Source organism: Neomonachus schauinslandi, chromosome 7 (genome assembly GCF_002201575.2).
Source record: "Neomonachus schauinslandi chromosome 7, ASM220157v2, whole genome shotgun sequence".
Taxonomy (NCBI): Eukaryota; Metazoa; Chordata; class Mammalia; order Carnivora; family Phocidae; genus Neomonachus; species Neomonachus schauinslandi.
The window spans coordinates 53,696,210-53,723,769 of record NC_058409.1 but is presented as its reverse complement, the minus strand read 5'-3'; the positions used below and the strand labels follow the sequence as shown (position 1 = coordinate 53,723,769).

Genomic DNA, 27,560 nt, shown 5'->3' with positions numbered 1-27,560 from the left:
TGGGTGTTATATACAATTGATGAATAACTGTGCTCTACATCTGAAACTAATGATATACTATATGTTAATTAATTGAATTTAAATAAGATGAACAGAAAAAAAAAATGTTAGTTGAAAGATGCTTTCTATACAGAAAACAAAACAAAGTGAGAGGGGAGAAAAGCCCCTTTCTTGCTTCCAGATTCTCTTAGGAACCATGCCCCAAATGGTGGTTCCTGTAAAACATTCTTCTGCTTTTTTATTTAAAACATTTTTATTTATTTATTTTTTTTAAAGATTTTATTTATCTGAGAGAGAGACAGAGATAGCGAGAGAGAGCAAGAGTGGGGACGAGAGGGAGAAGTAGGCTCCCCACTGAGCAGGGAACCAGATGGCAGGGCTCAATCCCAGGACCCTGGGATCATGACCTGAGCCAAAGGCAGACGCTTAGCCCACTGAGCCACCCAAGTGCCCCCTGCTCTTCTATTTAAGAACCAAAGTTAGGAGAAGGCACACAGTCCTTTTTGCTCTTGAAAAATAATAATAACAAAATTAATGATGGAGCATTTTCTTTGTGCCAAGAACTCCTCTAAAGTCTTTACATGGATTATCTTATTTAATCCTCATAACAATTCTATAAGATAAGGACTGTTACTACTTTGATTTTATGGAGCTGAGGCAGAGATACTAAGAAACTTAACCCAGGGTCACCCAGCTGTTAAGCGAATGAGTGACGATAGAAACTCAGGAATCGGTTCCAGAGACTGTGCTCCCAGCTCCTTTGCTTCATTGAAGGACATTCTGTGTGTCAACTCTCCTGCATGAGGTGTATAGGTGAATGCCAAGCCTCATTATGTACATTATAATTTGATTGCTGTCATGAAAACTACTCCCAAGAAATAAAATGTTTTTTCTCAGCTACATCCCTGTTAAAATATTTTTAAATTTCTAGTTCATAATGTATTTAAAGAATTTTCATTCATTTATTCCTTCCTCTATTAAATAATCATTGAATACCTCCTATGTGCAAAGCACTGTTCCTAGGTTTTTATCTTTTGTGGCCAAATGCATATGTAGGTAACTAATTCCACCTCTAGTATTTAAAAGAGACACTAAAGTACTTTTTTTTTTTTTTTATTATCAACCTAGGTATATTTTATTCAAACCGTCTTTTTTTGTCTTACTCATTCTCAAGAGCGACCTTTTCCCTGCATGTATGTTTCACTTTTAAGAGAATGAAGCATTCAGGGACGCTTGGGTGGCTTAGTTGGTTAAGCGGCTGCCTTTGGCTCAGGTCATGATCCCAGGGTCCTGGAATCGAGTCCCACATGGGGCTCCTTGCTCAGCGGTGAGCCTGCTTCTCCCTCTGCCTGCCGCTCTCCCTGCTTGTGTTCTGTCTTTCTCTCTGACAAATAAATAAGATCTTTAAAAAAATAAATAAATAAAGAGAATGAAGCATTCAAACTAGAACCTTATTAAGCAGACATATTAGGAAATGATAATCCAGTAAATTATGAAAGAATCTTGCTTTCTAAAAGTAGTTTGCCAACAGTTGTGTTTCTGGATATATCTATGGGGAATGTTAAAATAGTGAGTTTATTGCCAGCCTTTGGTATTACTTTGTTGGAGCCATATTGCTTTTCCTACAGAAATGTTTTCAGCTTTCTCAAGATAGTATGGGGCTTCTAAAACATAGGAGAACTATCAGTTATAGAATGTTATATGTGCCAATTTGAATGGAAAATGTTTGCATAATTTCACTTACTTCTCTGGTTTTCTCAGGGCAAAGGACAGGTGGGTTTTAGAAATCTAGAGTCTGACCACTGGAGGCTATTTTCTTTGATTTTCTCTTTTTGTTTACAGCTCAAAAGAACAGCACCGACCCATTAGACATAGAGGATGCACACCAGCACAAGGTATAGCTCTGTTTAGCAATAAACATGTTTATGGAATGAACCTGCTGCTTATTTTATAGATAATCAGAGTGGAAGGAAAGATGCCGAAGCATTCATTCATCAGGAATAGTGACTTCACCTTTACTTTTAAGAAACTTAAGAATAATTACATGAGAATCAGAGGGTTCTGGGCTGTTAGTTTGCGAAGCAATTGAGTAAATATAGCTTGTCTCGGCACACTGACGTATCAGTAGCCATTTCCTTTGTCCTCCTCTTCATGGAACCAGGAGGTTTATCAACCATGTCGAATTTCTCTGGCCTAAGCACAGTACAAGAGCCAAAGGTGTTGATCCATTCCTTCAAATTTTATGTGGTGGGCAGTTACTCTTCATCTGGTGCTTGAGTTGTGGTGAGTGAGAGGAAGTGGTGTCCCTGTTTTAATCTTAGCAGCCCACAATAATTTTTTCATGCAGATCAGTTTGGGAGCATATCTCTCTTCTTGTTTTTAAATTCCTTCTTCTGCTGCCCTACCTATAGTCTGTCACAGACACTAGATGAAAGAACTCTCTTAATTCTAGCTGTATCTATATAACAATTAGGAGAGGGTCTTGAAAGCATTCTTGTTTGATTATGCTTAAAGCCCATAAAAATTAAGTAGATTAATTTTTTTATGCTTAATGAGATTAATACTGCTAAATACTGGTAAAAACAAATTAAAATGTGAAGCAGAAAATACAGATTAGTACACATACTGAGTCTTAGTCTACTACATTTGCCTTTTTCTATTAGTCTTTTTAAAATATCAGGTTGTATATATCCCATCAGGCCCTGTGGTTAGATCAAATCACAAAATTGAATGGAGTAATGGTTTGATTTATTAGTAATCCTGAATTAATTGAGTATAGAACTACAGCTGAAAATTAAAGCTAACTATATGTTTTATTTCTTTAGAAACCAAAATTCAGTTCTAAAAATCTCATTGGGTTCGTTTGTAATGAAAATTCCAACAGACAGAAGTCAGAACTTGAAAAAGTTGATAAAGGAAGTAAAGGAGGATTATTTATAAATAGAGAAGATGTATATGAACCTTACCAAAAAGATTCCAAAGACACAAAATTTGGTAAATCCAAGCATAAAGAATCAACTCTTAACCAAATACACTCTACTAGGGGACTCAGAAAGAAGAGTCTTCAGAATGTCAAAGGTCCTAACACAAATGTGTCTAATGATAAAGGAAGAAGAAACATACAACATAAAAGAACTCAAGTGGATGATGCAAAACAAGAAATACACATTCCAAGAAAGATAATAGCTCTTTCTTCTTTCAGAAGAAGAAACAGATTGGTTAATGGTCAGCAAGATAATCTCCAGGCCTTTGATGACCTTCCAGAAAAGTCACATAAACTTTTTAGCCCACCTCTGTCAAGCCTGAAAAATGGATTAGGTAACAATATTGAGGCTTGTTCAATTCCCAGAGAGACACATACCCAGAGCCTAGATTTATCAGATAATCAAGAAATAAAATTCTTAGAATCCACTGACCAAGAGGAAGCTGTTCTTTTCTCAGGACTTTCCTTACAGAAAGAAATCAAGTTACCACTTGTTACTACAGATCAGCAGTCTCATACTCACCAAGAACAGCAGCACATTAGCCCTTATAAATCTCCTGAAAACAGTAACTCAGGTCAAAAAGGTGAGAGCCTTAATAAGTGGGAACATCCTTTTGCATCCTTTATAAAGGAAAATTTTAATAATGTTGATGATGATGATTGCTTTACCTCTGAGAAGACTATAGCATGTAAAAGACCGGTATGTTTTACAGGTTGCAAAAACCACTGTAGTTATAACGAGAATATAACAAATAGAGAAGAAATGGATTTTCATCAGTTTTTCCCTTCTGAAAACCATTTTTCACAGGAAAATGAATTAAAAGCATACAGTCTAATCATACTTCCACAACAGGAAGCTGTTAATCTTTCTGATTCAGATAATACAATAGGTCCTGAACAACATATTGCCAATTATGAACAATGCGCATGTGAAACTTCTTTTGATCACTCAAATGGCAATCCTGAGCATACTTCCCTAGCTTGTCCAAGAACATTTTCAACACAGGAAGCTTCAAAGTTGACTAGTCATGTGAAGCTATTCAAAAGGTCTCAAGATTTTAGCTCCAGAGCACCGACTCCTTTAATGGATCAAACAGATACACATATTGTGGAAAAGGTAAATGAGGGAGAAGACACTAAAAGGAATTACAATGATGAAAGCCAGAAAACAAGTTCTTCAAATGGGCCTTCATCCACAGTTGTTAATTCTCAAGTAATAGAAACAACTACAGTTAAAAAAAGGAAACAAGATCTTCCAGAGAGCAAAACCATACATGATACAGTTTTTTATTCCACTGACAATACCAGTAAAGAATTGGCCAACATCTCACAACTTAGACAGAAAGAAGAAAAGGAAATTTCTCATAAACCAGGTATTAGTAGTATATTGCTTGCTTTGTACACATCTCCTGTAGATTTACTTATTTTATAGAAATTTCTAACTGAATTCCGCTGAACTTAGCCAAACTGACAAGAATGAGGACATGTGGACTATAATTTAGGGATATTGTTAGTTAAGTAATATTGTTTACTTTGAAAACCAAACCGTTATTATCAAAGATTGTTGCTAAATTGATATTTACAGAAGTTAATAAACAATATTTCTACCAATTTTTATGTTTCTTTTTAATATAGCACTTATTTAATATCAGTTAACCTAACATTTCCATAGCAGGAAATTGTTAGCTCTGTTGATTTCAGTGATTCACTGTATTCCCATCAGAATTGCATCCAGCAAACTTTGTTATATAAAAACATTTTTTATTTATTTATTTTTTTAAAAGATTTTATTTTTGAGTAATCTCTATACCCAATTAGTGCTCTAACTCACAACTCTGAGATCAAGGGTCATATGCTCTACCAACTAAGGCAGCCAGGTGCCCCTAAAAGCATTTTTAAAGGGTTTCATTCCCTTAAAAAATAAATTAAAAAAAATCAATCCAGCTAGGAACAGAAATTTGGAACAGTTATGAGGCTAGACTCTTTTCTAATCATACAACCAGTAACGAGAACTGCAACACTGAGGTTGCAAAATGTTTGTTTTTCAGATGAGGAATTAACTAATAATATCAATGGAGATGAAAGCACTATGAGAAATGGTGAGAAAAAAGAAAAAACAAATTCTGAAATTTGCATGTCTAATATCCAAGAACACAAAAAAGTTCAGAATTTCAGAAAAAGGCAAAATTTCTTGAAAGCTACCTGCAGCCAAGGTTTGTATTCCTATACCTGTATAGGTAAAAGTTGACATGATCAAGCCCAGCAATTCTAAACTTTCAGATTTACTGTTGGTTTTTTTTTTCATTCACTAAGTTATAAGATTATTTCAGCTCTATTTTTTAGATTGTTTTACTATAAAGTACCACATGAGAGTCTGTTAGTCTTCAGATACATTCTTGTCATGTTTCTGCCTATGACTTCTAGTTTTAAATATTAGAGGAGGTAAGATAAAGAGAGAGACAGCAAGAATATTGAGTGGGGGCAGTGCATCTGAATTTTGCCAGATCCTTTAGATACTTCCATTGAGCCCTTTCACCATAAGGCAAATTAAAGAATGGCCACTGGTTTCTTTTTGTCAGATGAACGAACTGCATGTGTTTGGCTGTATGGACAAGTTAACTATCCTTTAACAGTTCTTGGAGCTAGTTCTGTGGTGAACAATAGGCTAAGCCAGGCCACTTCAGGTTAAATGGTAAATACTGAAAAGTTCATTTATCTATCGTCTATTAAGAGGTAGGAAGGACACTGGATTAGGCATTCTCTGTGAACCTTCTCCCATTGTCCCCCTCTCATATAATCTAAAGCCCTTCTTATACATCCATCCTGTAGTGGGTTGAATAGTGGCCCTCCAGAACATGTCCATGTCCTAATCCCTGGAACCTGTGATAATATCTTATATAAAAGAGTGAATTTTACCTAAATAGAAAAAGAATCTCTGCAGATGTAATTAAGGATCTTGAGTTTCCAGAGAATAAAAAAAAAAATAGATCACATACAAAGTAACTGAAAGCTGAGTATGTCTTAGTAGCATTATACTTTATTAATAAATAATATTGTTGATACCAATTATTAAATATATTATCAATTAATATTTATTAATTTGTTAATAAAGGATAATGCTATTAAGTACTCAGCATTAACTGCAGTGGACTTTATGAAGAAGTTTTTTGTGAAGTTAGTGTGAGTCCTATTTGCTTCCTTTCCAGTTTTTTGCAGATTTTATTTTAAAATTTTAGTTACATGCTATAGAAATTTATGATGACAGTAAAATGGAATAATTTTTGAGTTTTTGCCCCAAAATGTTTACCATGTGCCTACCTTCTTTGCTACAACACATCATGAACTAGGTGAGAGGATTTGTACCACTCACAGTAACAATTATTAGATTTTTCAATTCAAACTTGCAAACTACAGGTCTGCTGTTTTGGATATTTCATAATTTTAAAATATATTCTCTATATATGTATATATAATAAATATATATAATAGATATATCTTTATTCTTTGAATAAAGAATTTCTGAGTACAGATTTGTAAGAGCAGTATGATTTGTCTAGATGTCAGGGGAATGTAGATGTGAGGCTGTCAGTCTCCCCTGTGATTCACATTAACTGAAGAATCCATCTTTTAGAGAGTAATTCTCTAAACTTTTTATCTCTTGCCCTGAAACTATGTGCCTAGTTGCTGTGGCATTTAGGAAATAGAACAGGGAGAGAGTCTTAAGGTTTAATGCAGTGGTTCTTAAACCTTATCTTGCATCAGAATCACCTGGAAAGTTTGTTAAAACACAGATTACTGGGCTCTACCCCCAGAAAGTCTGAACATTAGGTGTATTATCTATTAGTGTATTACACATTTGCAAACTTAGCAGTTTAAAACAACACACATTTTTTATCTTATAGTTTCTGTAAATCAGGAATTGGGCATGGCTTAGGCAGATCTTCTGCTCAGGATATTTCATAGGCTACAATCAAGGTGTTGGCCAAGACTGGGGTCTCATCTGAAGGCTCAACCAGGGAAGGATCCATTTTCAAGCTCATGTGGTTGTTGTCAGAATTCTCTTCCTTGAGGGTTGTGGCCACCTTGTGCTCATCCTCGGTTTCTTCCTTCATGAGCTTTTCCAGTGTGTCCTCTTGGTTCATCAAAACATGCAAGCTGAAGGTGACAGAGCAAGTTTGCTAGCAAGACAGAAAATGTTACAATCTCTTATAACCTAATCAAGGAAGTGAAATACCCTCAGTATTGAGGTATTCTATTGGTTAGAAGCAAATTCTTCAAGAGGAGTGGATGATACAAGGCCATAAATACCAGGAGATGGGGATCATTAGGAGTTACCTTAAAAATCTGTTCTCCACAGTAGGCTTGTGGGGTGAGCTGGAGAATTAGCATTTCTTTTTTTTTTTTAATTTCATTTTATTATGTTACGTTAGTCACCATACATTACATCATTAGTTTTTGATGTAGTGTTCCATGATTCATTGTTTGTGTATAACACCAAGGGCTCCATGCAGTACATGCCCTCCTTAATACCCATCACCGGGCTAACCTATCCCCCCCACCCCCCTTCCCTCTAAAACCCTCAGTTTGTTTCTCAGAGTCCATAGTCTGAGAATTAGCGTTTCTAACAAGTTTCCCAGGTGACACTGACACTGCTAATCTGGGACTACATTTGAGGACTGCTGGTTTAATGAATATTCTTTTCTGTTTCATCACTCTAATCCTCTACTTTGCCTTCCTTGTGTCTCACTCTGAAGCTTCTTTGATGTGATTTCTACAGAAAATAAATCTCCAGTTTCATGGCTTGGGGATGGGGACCTTGGGTAAGAGGAAAGGTTGCCAGACAATTCAGGGTTGGGGAAGGGAACTTGGAGTCCCAACTTTTGTATATATATACTTTCATTCAGTCTCCATGTTTCTAGCCCAGTTCCACAAACACTGCCTTTCACCACACTTGATGCCCCCAAGTGCTGGGTTTAGGTGGGCTCTCTCCCTAATTCTTTTTGCTGGCATTTGGGTTGAGGCATTTCCCCTACTTCATCAAGTTGGAAACTCTTCTCCTGCAGTGATTTTCCAGTTCCCAAAAAGTTGTTGAAGTCTTTGTCTTCTATTGTTTCCTCTTCTATTTTCTTTTTATGGTATTAAAAAAAAAAATGTTTTACGGGGCGCCTGGGTGGCTCAGTCGTTAAGTGTCTGCCTTCGGCTCAGGTCATGATCCCAGGATCCTGGGATCGAGTCCCACATCGGGCTCCCTGCTCGGTGGGAAGCCTGCTTCTCCCTCTCCCACTCTCCCTGCTTGTGTTCCCTCTCTCGCTCTCTCTCTGTTAAAAAATAAATAAAATCTTTTAAAAAAAAATGTTTTACTATCATTTTAGCATGGTTTGGGGACGAAATTGAGGGGAAAACATGGTCCTTTTTTTTAGCTCCAATTTAAGTCTCTCTAACTTGTGGTGCAAGAAGATTTTTTAAAAATCTTTGGATAATGATGTTGTATTGCATGTTTTTTGAAAGAAAAATAATCCATTGGGCCATGGTTCAGTTTTTGGTGTCTTTTGTGATCAGAAACACACTCACTGGGATAGAGAAGAGCTATAGAAAGAGATGTTTTATAAAATCACAATTTGTTTTAAGAAAAATTTTGTCCATTGTTAAAGGACTACTGAGAGTGAAATGAGGGTAGAATTGAAGCAAGTTTGTTTTAATCGAGCTCCTGGTAGGGTGACTAAACAGCTGTTGGAATGAATGCAAAGTAATGTACTTAGATGCTCTACAATTCCTTCACAAGTTATATTTTAAAACAGTAATAGCAATGATGATATTGATATATGTTTTGTATAGTGCACCCTACTTAGGATATTTGAGGAAGTTGCTGTGTATTTCCTAAGCTCCTTTGTAATGATCAGCATTTGACAGAAAAGAAGCCTCGGTTTTACTTGGCAAATTTACAGAAGTAAAAACAGCTGGGATCAATAAGAGGAATGCCAGAGGGGAAAGCCAGCTTCATTTGGCTGCCAGAAGAGGAAATTTGACTCTGGTGAAGGCTCTAATAGAATCTGGAGCAGATGTGAATCTAAAAGATAATGCAGGTTTGGATTCTTGAAATTTTAATTGTGTTTATAACTTGAACTCACTGAAATACACATTTCATCCACCCTTCCCCGGTTTTGATCCTGGCTGCTAACTTTGAACTGTTTTTTTTTAAATATATTATTTAGTTGAATAGTTAAATTTATCTTGGTTTTCACCAGTTGCTAAAATAACCTCCTCTGAAACAGTTTTTAACATACATGTGGGAGCATTCAGAGGAAGTATACAGAATGGGGAGTAAAGGGAGCTTTATTTAGGTCTTTTTCTTGGAGATCTGAATACTAAACTCTGACTTTGGAGAGAGTGCCAGTTTTTTCCCATTTCCCTATCCCTTCTCTTTCTCCTCTCTTTAAGTTATTCATTGTTTCTCTCTTTCCTTATTTTTATTTTCAGCCTCCATTTTTAAATTGATCTAACATTTTGCTTGAGCACAAAAAAATCTTGTGTGAGGAGTTAACAGGGAAAAACTCAAAAGATTGATTTCAAGAATCGTATGTCATTTTAGAGGGATATACGACAATGCAGTGATACAAATGGGGAAGGCAGACTTGATCTTACTCTATTTTAATATCTGAGTTGAAACAAATTGACATGATTAGTTTTACTCTAGTCCCATTATATTTTATATTCTGTGAGTCTTCTGTTTTGGCCCTTGGATCAACAAATATTTTTGATGAGACTGGTTTTCAAAATTGAAACATTTCAAGGCCATAGTTTTCAATATTATTTCTTGTCTAATACTTAGTATATACATTTGAATCAATATAGAGATTCATTGCATTAGTGCAAATAAGCTTAATAATGAAGATAGTACATGAATGTTGATTTGTAAGCAGCAGCTTGTTTTGTTTTTTTCTTTTTTCCTTTTTTAGGTTGGACACCACTTCATGAGGCATCTAGTGAGGGATCTAATGATATAATTGTAGAGTTGTTAAAAGCTGGTGCTAATGTTAATTGTGAAAATCTAGATGGGATTAATCCCTTACATGATGCTGCTGCCAACGATCATTTAAAGGTACAGTGCACATCAGACTGGGTTCCTCTTACTTTTTCTCATAAAAGTGAGTGAAGAAAATTAAGGTATTTCAAACTGAGCACTAAAGTAATTCCTTAAAATAAATGATTTTTAAAACCTACTTAAAATTTTAAACGAAGATAGGATATTGTGTATAGATTGGAAAATCATATTAACTAATGAATTGTTTTTCCATTGTCTCTACCTCATAAAATTCATGTAAGTCAGAATAAAATGAAACGTCTCAGGGTAAACGTAGGCTATAAATCTAATACATTCCATTTTTAATTGTCTTAAATGATTTGCTGTTGTGATAAAAGAGTCTAATTATAGTGATAATATATGTTGACAGATGTTTTTTAACTCAAAAGTTCTCAGTGGGTTTGAGATTTCAAAGAAATGGGTAAAAATGCATGTTCCTGAGGGTTTGTTGTATATTTTTCTCCTTTGCTTTTCTTAATCAGACAGCCATCACAAAAGAAGATTACTAAGGTCATTATTTCAGTAACACTGAATTTCAAATCTAGACCTTAAAATCCTTAAGATTTTTAAACTCATCTTTGACAAATCTGAGAAGACTTTTATTGTTATCAGTAGGCATGTAGACTTCAGGACTAATCAATGGCTTTGAAAAAATAGTGAAGGAAACCACCACCAATAACAACATATGAAACCAAGGTTCATATAAAAAATACCTTGAACCCCTCACTAACACCAATTTATCTGTCTCTAGATATTTTTAAGACCCTGGTGATTTTTTGTTAATTTTATGAAAGCATATCCCCACTGTTTTCAGCCTAAAGGTAGTCACATGAAGGAATAGTATTGACTTTATGATTTGCAGCAATAAGAGATATAAACTAATGATTAAGAATAATATCAGAAAGGGGCACATGGGTGGCTCAGTTGGTTAAGCATCCAACTCTTGATCTCAGCTCAGGTCTTGATCTCAGGGTTGTGAGTTCAAGCCCCGCACTGGGCTCCATCCTGGGCGTGGAGCCTACTTAAAAACAAAACAATATTAATAATACCAGATGGGTGGACTAATGTCCAGAGTGGCTTCTTTTGAGCAAAGAAGCTCTTTGGCCTTTAAGATATTTAAATTAAAAAAGAATCTCAAGGTTATGTGATCATGAAATGGAAGAAGGGAAACAGGAAGAATCATTAAATTAATGAGCTTACTGGTTATATGTACAGGGAAAAGACCACTTAAAGTGAAACCACTTAAATAAGGGCCAAAAATCTGTAGTAGGAAAATCACATTTTTAGACATTATCCTGAAAAATGCAATATAAAACAAAGAAAATAAGGAGGTCCCTAATACCACCCCTTCATTTGGGAATTGATTAGAAGGACTTTCAGAACTCAGCATACAGTTGTGCTCATAGCTAAGATTTCTTTTTTCTTTCCTTTTTTTTTAAAGATTTTATTTGTTTGAGAGAGCATAGGCGGAAGGGTAGAGGGAGAGGGAGAAGCAGTCTCCCCGCTGAGCAGGAGCCCCACGTGGGGCTCGATCCAAGGACCCTGAGATTATGACCTGAGCTGAAGGCAGATGTTTAACCAAATGAGCCACCCAAGCACCCCTCATAGCTAAGATTTCTTACAGCAGTGTAGTAAGGATATGCAGCTGACTCATCAGAAAAAAACACAGGTGGAATCTGGAGGTATTTATGTGAAGGCTTTATTAGGCTGTCTTCCTCATGAGAGGTCACTCACAGCTTACCTTTCCCCCAGCAACAAAAATGTCATTTCCATGTTTCCACTCAAGGGAGACCATTAGAAACTCAGTTTCAAAGATTTATATTGGGGATGGTCATGTAAGCACCCTCTGCCTAGGACATACCAAGATTCCAGACTCCTAAGAGCACAAACCACGTTGCTTATGTAGAATGTTTAAGCAAAGAAAGCTACCGTTATCAATAGGGAAAGTTTTCTATCAACGTAGGGTACTGTTTACCAGCCAAGTTCATTGATGTCAGCTAAAGGCCACACCTTGCAAGCAGCTTCTCTGGATAGCAGTCTCAGGCCTGCTGTGTTAACTCATTTCTAAGCAGTATTTTATTTAGGTCCTAATTGCAACATATACTAATTTCTAAAACAGGAAAAGAGTGAATAAAGTTTGCTTTCATGGCCTAATTTTTCTGGCAAAATTGTGTGACAGTACAGGATATACTTCATCTCACACTTGATTTTTCTGTACCATTACCTCAAGGAAGTTCTTTTTGCAAAAATTTTGAGAGGTATAACAAGTTTTTCCTAGGTCTTCTGTCAGTCCTTTTATATTCAAATTCTTATGGTATTTCTTTTTTTAGGTTAACAGTTTTAGGTTAATCAGTTTCTGATTCATCAGTGGCTTCACAGGTGCTTCAAGTATTTCTCCAACATTATTTTAATGTTTGACTTCAGGAAATTTTATATCTGAACATTTGGACTTCGTAATCAATTTGTAGTGTATTTCCATTTTATTGTTAGCTGTTTATAACATTGACCAGTAATAAACTGAACAACAAAGCTGTTGACTTGATGGATAGGAAAGATGCCATGTTAGTAAGGAGGGAGGTTATTTGGGTAACATTTTGTAAATGGTTTTCATGAGTGAGAACTTTCCTATTTTGAAGACTCTAGCTTCCTTTATAACAATTTGGTAACTTGAAGGGACAGAGAAAATGATTACTCAGATATAGAGGACCTTCTGTAAAAATAAATGTCAAGAGCTAAAATTAACCACAGAAGATAGAAGGGGAACTCGGTTTAGTGGATAAGACACTGAACTAGGTCTAGGTATTGGAAAGCCCGAGTTCTAGGCCTAGTTCTGCTTGAGAAAGATACAAATATCTTTACCCCTGAAAAAGGAAATTGATCTAGAGTTGTGCTGTCCTGTACAGCTGTACTGTAGCCATTAGGCACATGTAGGTATTTTAACTTAAATTATTTAAAATTAATTAAATTTAAAAATCAATTCTTCAGTTGCATTAGCCATATTTGAAGTACTCAATAGCTACATGTATCATATTGTATTGGAAGTGGGTACCATGGTGGAAATGTACATTAGAATGCTTCCATTGTCACAGAAAATTCTGTTGGACAGCTATGGTCTAGAGCAGGGATTGATAAATATTTCTTGTAAAGAGCTAGACAATAAACAGTTTAGTTTTCCTGGGCCACACAGTCTGTATCGTAGCTACTCAACTGTTGTAGTGAAAAAGCAGTCATAGACAATATGTAAATGAGTAAGTATGGATATGCTCAAATAAAACTTTATTTATAAAATCAGACAGCAGACTGGATTTGTCCCATGGGCCAGAGTTTGCTATTGCTTGATCTAAAGAATCACTTGAGTGTCTTCACATAAGTGGCAGTATAGACGAAGTTTGCATTTAGAGTAAACTTCCATATCAATATTGCCTTTATTTTAAGGAGAAATGTTTTATTTGAAAAGAAGGAAGTAGTATTTTTAAGGATATTTTCGTTCCTTGGATACTGATATATTGCCAACATCTTTCCTCATATCTTCATTAATTTTCCTTCCATGTGACGGTTCTTCTATCATTGGCTCATTTTACTTCTAATTTCTTCCCTTTTGTCTTTATTTCTTTATCTTGAGATAGAATATTGATAGATAACCTAGAAAAATTAAAGAGAGAGCGCAGGAGAGGCAAATATATGGTATCATAGACCTAATCAATATCAATTCTATTATAGCCTATACATTTAATTCTTAGATTTTTTTTTTTTACTCTTGCATTACTGCATGGAAAGTTATTCAGTCACCTGTTTTCCCAACTTTTAACTTCTATTTATATCTTAATTTCTGTTTTAAGTTATTTTCCAAAATGGTCATGTATTTTATCTTATAAAGCAAAGAGGATAAAAAGATAAGGAAAAGATGAGTGAGAAGAAGGGACGCCTGGGTGGCTCAGTCGGTTAAGTGGCTGCCTTTAGCCCACGTCATGATCCCAGGGTCCTGAGATCGAGTCCCACATCAGGCTCCTTGCTCAGCTGGGAGCCTGCTTCTCCCTCTCTCTCCCTCTGCTTGTGCTCTCTCTGTCAAATAAATAAAATCTTAAAAATAAATAAATAAAATTTAAAAAGAGTGAGAGGAAAAGAAAAGGGAAAAAGATAAAAAGTGGGTGGGGATGGACATCTACTTTTGTACAGGAAAGACTAGAAAGGACAAGATATACCCTCCCACCTTAACAACTTGAAAGGTGAACAAAATACATAAAATAGCAGTTTTGAACCATTGTACAAAATGCAGCACAGGGCAGCAATCCTTGAGAGAAGGGAAGCAGATGAATCCTGTGGTTGCCTTACCGTATGGACTAGAGGGGGTTTCCAGGCATAGAAAGAGAAAAAACAAACAGTCCTATGGTCTCAAGTTCAGAAGACAGAATTTGGAGTTTAAAAGGCTCAACAGGTAGAATTTATGAGGCAAAATTACAGATAGAAAGGATCTGCATACAGAGAACTTTCCAGAAATTTGAAGGAGAATCCCCTTGATTCTTTGGCTAATCTACAAATACGTTTGAGAAAACTCTGTAAGATTAGGCAAAGAGCCAACAGGAAGGATTGGCAGAACCATTGCTGGAGGTTATAGAGGGCTGAGTAGTTTATGTTTCCACCAGCCAGAATGGCAGGAACTCTTAAAACATGGAAGCATCAAATAGAGGGTATGTCTTGCATAGTTGAGGTAAATTGGTACTAAAAGTTTCTCTGAACTAACCTTAAAATTTGAAAGAAAATGTCAAAAAGATCATACTAATTCCAGTAACCTAAACATGTCCCAGAACAAAGCCCAACAACATCTAAAGGAATACAGTGAAATTCAGCACTAAGCAATATAAAAATCAGTGTTTATCAATCAATCCAAAATTTTTTAAATAAAAAAGTACAAAATATTATCCATAAGCAGGAGATTAAAAAATGATCATTCAAAAGAGACCCAGAAATGACACAGATAATAGAATTAGCAGAAAAGGATGTTAAACAAACATTATAACTATATATACTCCACATGGTAGACAGAATTCTAAAATGGTCCTCAAGATTCTTATTCACTGGCCTATACACACTATGTATAATCCCCTCCCTTTCAGTGTGGATGGGCCCAACCTAATGAGGTGAATCCTTTAAAAGAAGGAAAACATCAGAGAAAGCCATGTGGCAAAGAACTGCAGAAGCTTCTAAGGAGCTGAAAGCAGTCCCCAACCCACAGCCAACAAGAATACAAGAACTTTGGGGCGCCTGGGTGGCTCAGTTGGTTAAGCGACTGCCTTCGGCTCAGGTCATGATCCTGGAGTCCCGGGATCGAGTCCCGCATCGGGCTCCCTGCTCAGCAGGGAGTCTGCTTCTCCCTCTGACCCTCCTCCCTCTCATGCTCTCTGTCTCTCATTCTCTCTCTCACAAATAAATAAATAAAATCTTTAAAAAAAAAAAAAAAAAGTTTAAAAAAAAAAAAAAAAAAAAAAGAATACAAGAACTTTATAAACTTTCAAGGAAATGAATTATACCAAAAAACTAGTGAGCTTGGAAAAGGACCCTAAACTTAGGTGATAATCAGTCTATGCTGACACTTTGATTTCAGCGTGGTGAAGACTCTGAGCAGACAACACAGCCACTCCATGCTCAGATTTCTGATCTACAGAAAAAGTGTGAGATAATAAATTTATATTATTTTAAGCTATCACATTTGTAGTAATTTGTTATGCAGTAAAAGAAAACTAATACACTCTCTTATGTTCAGGGAGGTGGAGGAAAACAGAAACATGATGGGAGGAGAAATGGAAGATATAAATAAGACTTAAACTACTAGAGATGAAAATAAAACATGTGAAGTGAGATATTTACCAAATGGCTTAGTTAACAGCATATTAAATACTGAAAAGTATTTAAGCTGTGGATTTGAAGATAAAGCATTAGAAATTATCCAAAATAAAACAAGAAAGACTGAGAGAACAAACAAAACAAAGACAAAGTAAGAAAACCTCGGTGTCCTATAGGGTAATCTCAAGTTATATAATATACTTGCAAGCTTAATCCCCGAAAGAGGAGGGGTCAGAAAAAATACTTGGAGAATAAAGACCAAAATTATCCAAATTTGATGAAAACCATAAACCCACAGAACCAAAAATCTCACCAACCCTTCAGTAAAAGAAAAATGAAGACAACTGCACCAACACATAACAAAACCAAATTGCTGAGAATCAGAGAAAAAAGGGAAAAATATTTTATTTAGTTAGTTAGTTTTATTCTCATAAAATATATTTATTAAAGTATCACTATCAACATAGTACAATAAAATAGTACATAAAGGGAGACAATTTAATTGATGCCACCAACCAAGTCATCATGTATCCTACAAGAAAAATATACTTCTAAGCATTAATAAATGATCATTACAATAAAAATAAAGATACACAATAAAAGGAAAGATATACCATGCTCAAGAACTGGAAGAATTAACATTGTTAAAATGTACATGCCACTATTTTTTTTATTTAAATTCAATTAGCCAACAAAGTACACAAAATATACATCATTTTCAGATGTAGTGTTCAATAATTTATCAGTTGTGTATAACACCCAGTGCGCATTACATCACACACCCTCCTTAGTGCCCATCACCCAGTTTCCCCACCTCCCCACCCATCTCCCCTCCAGCAACCCTCAGTTTGTTTCCTATGACTAAGAGTCTCTTATGGTTTTTCTCCCTCTCTGATGACTTCCCATTCAGTTTTCCCTCCCTTCCCCTATGGCCCTCTGTGCTGTTTCTTACATTCCACATATGAATGAAACCATCGAAACCATTTGATAATTGTCTTTCCCTGATTGACTTATTTTGCTCAGCATAATACCTTCCAGTTCCATCCACGTCAATGTAAATGGTAAGTATTCATCCTTTCTGATGGCTGAGTGGTATTCCATTGTATATATATATACCACATTTTTATCCATTCATCTGTTGATGGACATCTCAGCTCTTTCCACAGTTTGGCTGTTGTGGACATTGCTGCTGTGATTATTAGGGTGCAGGTGCCCCCTCGGATCACTACATTTGTATCTTTGGGGTAAATAGTAGTACAGTTGCTGGGTCATAGGGTAGCTCTATTTTCAACTTTTTGAGAAACCTCCATACTGTTTTCCAGAATGGCTGCACCAACTTACATTCCCACCAACAGTGTAGGAGGGTTCCCCTTTCTCTGCATCCTTGCCAACATCTGTCATTTCTTGACTTGTTAATTTTAGCCATTCTGACTGGTGTGAGGTGGTTTCTCATTGTGGTTTTGATTTGTATGGGAAAAATCTTTAAAGCAAAGTTTTAAAAGATAATTGTATACAGGAACAAATAAAATAATGGCAGCCAGCGTCTCATCAAAAATTTTGCAAGCCACTGGACAAAAGAGCAACATCTTTAATAAAGTACTGCAAAGGGAAATAAACTTGTCATTCTAGAATTCTATACCCGGCAAAAAAATCTTTTAAAAGTAAAGGTGATGGGGTATTGAGGAGGGCACATTCTGCATGGAGCACTGGGTGTTATGCACAAACAATGAGTCATGGAACACTACATCTAAAACTAATGATGTAATGTATGGGGATTAACATAAGAATAAAAAAAAAAGTAAAGGTGATGTTGGCAAAGATGTGAAGAAATTGGAACTCTCATACATGGCTGGTGGTAATGTAAAATGGTACTGCTGCTATAGAAAACACTCTGGCAGTTCCTTCAAAAGTTGAACATAGAATTGCCATATGATGTAGCAAATTCCACTCTTAGGTATATAGCCAAGAGAATTGAAAACATGTTCACAGGGTGCCTAGGTGGCTCAGTCTGTTAAGTGTCTGCCTTCAGCTCAGGTCATGATCTCAGGGTCCTGGGATTGAGCCCCACATCAGGCTCTCTGCTCAGTGGAGAGCCTACTTCTCCCCCTCCCCCTGCTTGTGTGCTTTCTTTCTCTGTGTCAGGTAAATAAATAAAATCTAAAAAAAAGAAAGAAACATGTTCACACAAAAATTTGTATATGAATGTTCATAGCACTATTTTCCAAATAGCCAAAAAGTGGAAACAACCCAAATGTCCATCAGTTGATGAATGTATAAACAAGATGTGGTGCATAGCAATAAGATATTATTAAGCCATAAAAAAATGAAGTGCTGATACATGCTACCACATGGGTGAACCTTGAAAACATTATGCTTAATGAAAGAAGATGGATACAAAAGACCACATATTACATGATTTTATTAATATGAAACATCCACAATAAGCAAATCCATACAGGCAGAGAGTAGATTAGTGATTGCCAGGGGCAACGAAGAAGAGGAAATGAAAAAGATAATGCCATGAAAACAATCAAAAGAGTGAGTGACTCTAGAAACATAAGACAAAGTACATTTCAGAGCAAGGATGGAATGTTTCTAATTCATGGTTGTAGTAGTGATTACTCCAGTAAAGCTGATTAAAAAAAAAAAAAGTCAGAAGAGGGACCTACTTCTTGGTCACCTAATTTTTGTCAAGTTCTTTGTTCCTAGGTCTTCCCATCGTATTACCTGGAACTCTCTCCCAACTATAGCTTTAGCCTTTCCTGTTTAGTGCCTTGTGGCCCTTTTGCTGTTCTCTTAGGCTTTTTAGGCTTTTTCCTACTAATGAGTGTTACTGAAACAGAGCTATTCAGGGTCCTGTTCCCTCTGAGCTGAGTTCTGTGTCTTCCAAACCAATAGATTAAATGAATCCATGTTAATACATTAAAGTCGGGCGCCTGGGTGGCTCAGTTGGTTAAGCGACTGCCTTCGGCTCAGGTCATGATCCTGGAGTCCCGGGATCGAGTCCCGCATCGGGCTCCCTGCTCGGCGGGGAGTCTGCTTCTCCCTCTCCCACTCCCCGTTTGTGTTCCCTCTCTCGCTGTGTCTTTCTCTGTCAAATAAATAAATAAAATCTTTAAAAAAAAAAATACATTAAAGGTCAAGCCCTTAGAGGAAGGCCTCATCTTAACACACAGAATAGTCATCATTAATATGGCATGATTTTTAAGTCTAGAAAAGCTTCCTTTGTTAAAAAACAAACAAAAAAAACCCAGCTTTCTCCTGACCCCATATATAGCAGTGGAAAGAGGGTGTAAGGAATATGTATTTTTAAATAATTCCACAGGTAACTTTACTAATCACTCAGGCTTAGAAACCACTGGATTGAGGTACTGCTCACCCCATCTTTTAAAAACAAAACAAAATACCTTTACTCAGACTTCACTAAGTTTTCATCAAAAATCTTTGCAGGAGACTTCTTTCATATGCTATTTATTATCTACTGTCTCTCATTAGCTCGGTTGGTCTTTTCATTCCTCTAAAGAAAAAAGGTTTTAGGGGCCCACTTTCATTAAGAATCCACTATGTACAAGGTATTTGACAAGGGCTCATATTTAGTTCTCATAGATGATAAAAATGAGGTTCAAATGGTAAATAACTTGCCCAAGGACATAGCTAGTAGGTAGCAGGAGTGGGTTTTGTATGCTCGACTTTAAAATAAACGTGTTTCCTTTTATGCTGTGCTAACTCTGGGAGGATGGAACAAATGAGGAGCTATCGTCATCATCTTCACTGACCCATTTGCTCCTAAATTCTCTGCTTCTCCATACCCGGACATACGGAGAAAGAAATAAGTCACTAACACAGAGCGTATCTCTGTTCTTAAAAAATCCTGACCATCTTTTCCTAATCAGGTTTTTCAGTGATTTTAGTCACTTGCTTGCCTCACACAGATGGAATCATGGGCTTTTTTTCACTAGTTGACTTATACTATAACCTAATTAGTAATATCTTTACCTTTGATCATTTATAAACTTCTAATATACAACAGCTTTGAGTTACTCAGAGAAATCTTATTTATATTAGAAACTGCCCCCCAGCCAATGGCACAACCTCTATGACTTCAGTTTTCTCTTCTGTAAGATGATGGGGTAGGAGTAGATTATTTCTAAGTTTCCTTTTGCATTCTGTGCATATAAGTCACTTATTTCGGACACATGACAGATTTGCACAAACATTATTACAAGGGTCATTGGATTTTCAAACTAGCTCATTAAACTTCTTGAACAAGCAACATACCTAAAATACAGTAATGCAGGTTGGAGGAAGAGACAAAGGGCTCTGTTAAAGAGATAGTCTTGCATATCATTCTGCCTATGTTTACTTCTTGATTGCAATGAAGACAGCATATCTGGTACTTTTGTGTCATCATGTTTTGTTATCCTCTGAGGAAAATTCGTGAAGCAGTTTACAGTTTTCATATCAAATTTGATAAAAAATTTTCTTGGCCAGAGTTTGAAACCTCTTTTGATAACTTTTAATACTTTGATAACTTTTAATAGTGGTGACTTATAATGAAAGCAGAAATTATTGATCTTAGGTGTCTATAAAGATAACTTTGGAAAAATATCTTCTAGGCAGCTGAGATTCTACTACAACATGGAGCAAACCCAAATCAAAAGAATCAAAAGCAGAAGACTGCTTTGGATGAAGCAGATAATGAAAAAATGAAAGAGCTGCTGAAATCTTATGGTGCAATTGAGACTGATAATAGAGATGAAAGTAATGTTATAGCCACTGGTATGTATGTCAGTATTGCTTGCTATTTTAGACAAGTGTATACCTCTGCTTAGAAAAATCTTCAGATTTGTAGTATAAATTGTTTCATAACTGGGGTAGATGTTTTGTGTGTTTATTAAATTCTTGAAAAGCATTATTTATTTTTAGAAGTTAGCATTTCCAGATTGGTTTAATTTATATACCATATGATCCTGTTGGATTGGAATTACATGTTGAAATGGAACCCATATTATTCATTAAACAATTATTAATCTCTAGAGATAGAGACGTAACTGAAACCACACAAATTGGCTTACTGGTAGTGGGGTTGGAAAAGGTTGGCATTATACTAAAATCTTTGCAGCTAAGATCCCATTACTTCAAAATTTGTAGTGGTTCATGTGAAAGGGCCTGATGCAAACTTTTCAATACTCTAATGTTCTAATGCTAGAATATGAATTTGTTAATAAGCAAATATACTTGTATGCATATATGTATGTGTAAATATAATGTAAAAAATATTCAGGGGAATTTACAGGGAGGCAAAATTTTATGAACCATTTTTTAGAAATAGTTTGCATTTAAATAATATAATGAACTATCTATAAGAAATAGGCATGTAGTAAACACTAATTTAGAAAACATATATTTGTTAAGAACCTGCCAAGCAAATTGAGTATTTGCCTATGAGGAACTTATTCTTGTGGGGAGATCAACCAGAAAACAAACAGTTAAACACAGTTTAAGTGTTGAGGAGAGTGATTTGTTCTTCCTTTTCTGTCCTGCTTGAGCCTTGACTCCTACGAGAAACCCAGAAACATATCTGCCCTTTCTCCCTATGAGGCAGAATAACTGGGAAGAGAACCCCTGTCACACACATTTCCCCCAGCCTACCACTATCTTTACCAATTGTTGATTTTCAAGAGAGGAGTTATATTATTGATATGATTGGTCAGAGCCAAGGATAATCACTGTCTCATATTTTACTAGTGAGATAGATCATGTGTAGCTCAAGGTCAAGACTGATACAAGTTCCTCTTTTCATTGCCTGCTCCAATATAAAGCCCCAGCCATGTCTCTCTCCCTCTCCACAGCCATGTTTCTCTCCCGCCCTTGAAGTTATTGGGCACTCTGTTATGAAGTGCTGTATCAATTCCCACTTGTCTGTTGTTTCTTGTGTATACATTTCCTTGATCAAGTACCCTAAAGGGATGAGGGATGAGGGATGTAGGTTACAATAGTTATATGAAGAAAGGGAATCCAGAATGGGAAAAGGGTCAGAGACAATGAATTGTAGACATAGTGATTAACAGCATGGATTTTGGAATCAGATCTATTTTTAGTACTAGCTGTGTGACATTAAGGAAACTTCCGGAATCCCTCTAAGCTTCATTCTCCTCTTCTGTAAAATGGACAGAATAAACTACCTATGAAGATTAAATAAGATGGTTCAGGAAAAGAGTTTGCCATCCACTGTGTGATAAGTATTCAGTAAATGTTAGCTGTAATCACTCAGTTGATACTAATAATGAGATGCTGATCAACATTAAGTTATTATAGTAATTGTAGACTTAATTTATTTCTATTCCTGTCACCATTAAAATTGATAAAATGAAGCTAAATTTTTACACATTATATTTTCTAATTTTAATTTTTAAAGTCAAAATTCCTGCTGTCCGACCAAAAAGACTTAAACGGTGTTTTTGTGATGACTGCAAAACTGTTGATCCACCTTCTCTTTCACACAGAGAAAAGACAAGAGAAAGCCATCCTGTGGTGAGTAAAGTTGAAATCCTTTCATTTTTCATCTTAGAAAATGCCATTCTTTGGGCCAGCCAGCCATTGGCTATTGGCAGTATTCTTTGCATTTTAAGGACACACAGGTTGAAAATATTTTTTGTTACAAGAAAATAATACAGTTAATGAGCCAAGAAAATATGTTGTACAGTTAACTCACTTATCTGCATTGAATACAGAATTATGGATTAGCTGCTATTCTTTACAACTAGGTTGTATTCTTTAGCTACTTCTTGTCCCACTATCATAGTGTGTCTTCATCCAGCCATTCCCACAAAAAGTCTAGGATGCATAGTAAGTAGAAAAGATCCTAGAACCCAGACAAGAAGAGAAAAACAACTGGGGTTAGCCAACGTGGAATCTCACATGGTTTATAGTGATAGTGTTTGCTATATGTGAAGCTCTTCATATAAAAGTATATTTATACAAAAATAACATAGTAGTTGCTCAATAAAAAAATGTTACTTCTTAAGATGGATATGTGTAACTTGATTAAAAACATAAAGCTTACTAGAAACTAACTCCTTAAGAAAGTAGCATCCTCAATGAAATATTATTTTGAATAATACTATGTATGTTCAGGGGCACCTGGGTGGCTCAGTTGTTAAGCATATGCCTTTGGCTCAGGTCATGATCACAGGGTCCTGGGATCGAGCCTCACATCAGGCCCCTTGTTCAGCAGGGAGCCTGCTTCCCTCTGCTTCCCTCTGCCTGCTGCTCCCCCTGCTTGTGCTCTCTCCCTCTCTGTCAAATAAATAAAATCTAAAAAAAGAAAAAAAAAGACTATGTATGTTGATGAGACTTCTCCTACATGCTTTCTGTTAGTCATTGTAAAGAAGACATTGCCATTCATTGAACCTAAACTATTAATCAACAAATTTGTAGCTTAAATATTTTATCTTAAGTGGTATTCAAACTAAATTACATTTGCCTCAGCACTTTGAAAATGTTTTACACTGTTTCCTGGTATCTGTTGTCATGGACAGAAAGTCAACCATCAATCTGTCATTCCCTTGTAGATAATCTGTCTTTTAATCTTACAGATTTTATATTCTTCACTTTCACTAAGTTGTGTCTAAATGTGGAGTGTTTTTATTAATTATAATCAGGCCTAGAAATGCTCCTTTAATCTGAAGGCACATTTCTCATTTGTATTTCAGGAACTTTCAGTCCTTATACCTTTGAAAATTGCCCCTGCTCCATTCTCAGTATTTTTCTGTTTTTGTAACCTCTATTCAGATGTCTTTTAGACCAGTCTCCATGTCTTCTAGTATCTTCTTCATATTTTCCATCTCTTTAACTCTCCACAGTATATTCTGTGTGATATCCTTTGACTTCTCTTCTAGTTCATTATTGTTCTCCTCAAATATTTCTAATCTATTTAACCCATACATTGAGTCTTTAAATTAAATGACTGTTTTTTATTTCTAGAAATTATGTTTGCTTTTCAAATTTTTTGTTTTAAAGAAAGAACAAAATAAAACAAAGACTTTTCTGCTCTTAAAATATTGATAGGATTTTTAAAAATCCAAGCGTTTTTTGAAAGGAATTTCAGAGTCTCTTCCTGATTCTTTCTCATGATAACATGATTCTTTATGTGGTTTTTAATTTTTTATTATAATCCCCTTTCCATGAGGACTGATTACTGTGGGAATTTTGGTGTGCCTAACCTTTGTGTTGAACATTTGCATCTGCTGAGGCCCTAGAAGTTTATCCGTTTCACACAAGTTTTTATGCTAATTTCTCAATTCGGGTTCCTAAACCACACAAATTATATAAATTTAATTCTTATATATATGTGTGGTATAGGCTTGAGTCTCTAATTTTCTACCCAAAGCCTTGGGTGTTGACAAGTAGAGTTTTTCTAACCTTTAGTTAAGCTAAAGGTCACTAACTTTATGTGGGGAATCCGTGCCTCCTTTTCCTTTGTGAGCATTAAAACCCCAGCCCCTAATACCTATATTTGTTCCAAATCCCCGATGGGTCACCACTAGTTTCATTTCTGACACCAGGGAATTTTTCAGTCATTTTCCATTCTTAGCTGTGTGTGGGTATATATATATTTTTAAAGATTTTATTTATTTATTTGACAGAGACACAGCGAGAGAGGGAACACAAGCAGGGGGAGTGGGAGAGGGAGAAGCAGGCTTCCCGCTGAGCAGAGAGCCTGATGCAGGGCTTGATCCTAGGACCCTGGGATAATGACCCGAGCTGAAGGCAGACGCTTAACGACTGAGCCACCCAGGCGCCCCTGTGTGTGTGTATATTTAAAGTTTGTTGTATTTTGTATACTGTTTCCATGTGTTTGGAGTAGGCAGAGGTTCTTCTCTATCAGCTCAGCCCACCATATCTTTAAGGTGTGTTTTCATGTAAAAATTAGAACATCTTGGGGCGCCTGGGTGGCTCAGTTGGTTAAGCGACTGCCTTCGGCTCAGGTCATGATCCTGGAGTCCCTGGATCGAGTCCCGCATCGGGCTCCCTGCTCGGCGGGGAGTCTGCTTCTCCCTCTGACCCTCCCCACTCTCATGTGCTCTCTCTCATTCTCTCTCTCTCAAATAAATAAATAAAATCTTTAAAAAAAAAAAATTAGAACATCTTGGAAAAACTGCCTGTTATTAACTGTATAGGTGTTTGCTTCAGGAGTAATGTATATTATTTCACATGCCAAGCTTCAGGAAAAATGTAATGGAGATACAAGAGTCTAAAGAAAACCAACTTTGGGTGGAGGAATGGGTAAAATGGGGGAGGGGAGTGGGAGGTAGGTTTCCAGTTATGAAATAAATAAGTCACAGGGATAAAAGGTACAACATAGGTAATATAGTCAATGATACTGTAATAGTGTTGTATGGTGACAGATGGGAGCTACACTTGTGGTGAGCATAACATAACATATAAACTTGTCAAATTACTGTTGTACACCTGAAACTAATGTAATATTATGTGTCAACTGTACTTCAATTTAGAAAAAAGAAAAAGAAAACCAACTTTAGAAAAGGAGAAGAACTCAAGAAATATAAGGACTTTAAAGTCATTAGGGGTTAGTCTTTTGTAAATGTAAACTTATTTTTGAATGTTGGAAACTTCAAATCAAATTGGGGAGAGGGGTGACTCTATGGCCAGATACAAAGGAAATGAGATGATTTTAGTTTGCTGCCACCTTATAACACCTTTAGATCACAGCATGTAGGCAGCTTCCTTCTCTATACCCGTGTAGATGGAGTAATAATACTAATAGTTGGTATTCACTGAATACTTATTATATGATAAGCTCTCTAAGTCCTTATACTAACTCATTTTAATCCTCATAATAACCCTTCTGGGTGCGTTCTGTTATTCTCATTATTCTTCCTTATTACAGTTGAGGAAGCTAAAGTAAAAGACGTTAAGTAACTTAATCCAGAATTTTATTTCTGTTAAGTAGCAATACCAGAATTAAAGCAGTGCCAGGCAGTCTAGCTGCAGAGCCTGTGCTTCTTTTTTTTTTTTTTTAAGATTTTATTTATTTGAGAGACAGAGTGAGCAAGAGAGAGAGTACAGGAGCAGGGGCAGAGGGAGAAAGAGAAGCAGACGCTCCTGCTGGGCAGGGAACCCGATGCGGGGCTCCATCCCAGGACTCTGAGATCCTGACCTGAGCTGAAGGCAGACGCTTAACGACTGAGCCACCCAGGCGCCCCAGAGCCAATGCTTCTGACCACAGTGCTATACTGTACAAAATTGTAAGAGAGGTGTCAGAGTCAAAGATGATCCTGCCATGAAAAATAGGAAATTTGGAATAAAATTATAGTGAAGCTTTCCATAACCACAGTATAAACTGTCTAAAGCTGCTTGTTCCAAAGACAGATCATAGGTTGGGTTTTTTGGTATTTCTTTTTAAGATAAAAATGCAGTAATGAAGGACTAAGAAGGGGGATCTTGGAGGGAAGGTTATACTGGCCTCTTCATGATGGAAGGTAAAGCTGGTGTGGAGTTGAAGGTTATTGCCCATGGTAGCCAAGACTGAATGCATCCACAATATGAGCAAAGCAAGACGGAAAATCAGCACCAAAAAAATGTTTTCTTTATCCTGACCTGTAGGTAGAGGCTTAGCCAGGGCTCAGATTCAGACCTTTAGTTTGCTTTTATAGACATTCATTGTAAAAAGAGATAAATCTCATTTTGTTTGTTTGTTTTGCATATTTGTGTTTTATAGTTCTGCTCTGATGCATTTCATAAATGACAGCAGTGAGATTGCTTTTCCACATAATTGGATGGTTTTATTATGTGCATTTTTCATGTCCCTGTAGGCACCAAAGTAAAATTTCAGGGCAATGTACTTTAGAAGGCTTTGAGGACTATCACATTGTTTAAATGAATGTATATTGAGAATATATTAAAGGATAGGTGATATGAGTCAGTCCATCAGTCTTTGTTTATTGAGCACCAGCTATATATCCAACAGTGTGGGAACCATTCACAAATATAAAAGCTATGTTCCTGCCTATAAGATGTTATTTTCTTGATAGAGAAATATAATGTGTAAGACATTATATATATTAATGCTAAATTATATACCACCAGAATTCTTAACTAATTCTGAAAAAGGAGAAATTCATATGAATTAGATTAGCCAGAGATTTCATGTATGATACGGGTTTTATATAATAATAAGCAGTACTTATTTGAACTCTTGTGTTTTGCTGGCACTGCCCGAAGCATTTTACATGTGTTACTCTATTCAGGCAAGGAGAGGACAAGTAACATGCTGGAGCCACCCAGCTAGGAAGAGGTGAAGTCAGAATTCACACCCAGGCAGTCTAGTTCCAGAATCCACTCCATGATTACTTCTCTCATAAGAAAGAGATGAATCTGGGCAAAGTAAATTGAAGACATTCTAGGCAGGACAGTCAGGACTAACAAGGGCATGGAAAGGTGGCCTTAATTCCCATTTGTGAATGTTTGAGAGAGTAGTGTTTTGTATTTTTAAGATTATGTGGGAGATTTTAATAGTGTGCAGTGATAGTCATAAAGCCTTAAAGTGTACTTATTGCATATATGTGACCTTTAAATATTATGTGCTGAGTTGTTCTTTTATCACCTACAGCTATAATTATAACAGAAGTC

At 36.2% G+C, this 27,560-nt stretch overlaps 1 protein-coding gene across 1 annotated transcript in view; it reads left to right on the top strand.

Annotated features, from left to right (window-relative positions):
- The window catches only part of ANKRD31 (ankyrin repeat domain 31), a 140,637-nt gene that overhangs the window by 70,053 nt on the left and 43,024 nt on the right, over nucleotides 1-27,560 (top strand). The window contains 7 exon segments of the mRNA XM_044916663.1: nucleotides 1,843-1,895; nucleotides 2,826-4,356; nucleotides 5,032-5,196; nucleotides 8,929-9,066; nucleotides 9,940-10,082; nucleotides 20,522-20,684; nucleotides 22,324-22,439. Coding sequence (XP_044772598.1) covers nucleotides 1,843-1,895; nucleotides 2,826-4,356; nucleotides 5,032-5,196; nucleotides 8,929-9,066; nucleotides 9,940-10,082; nucleotides 20,522-20,684; nucleotides 22,324-22,439 — 2,309 coding nt within the window.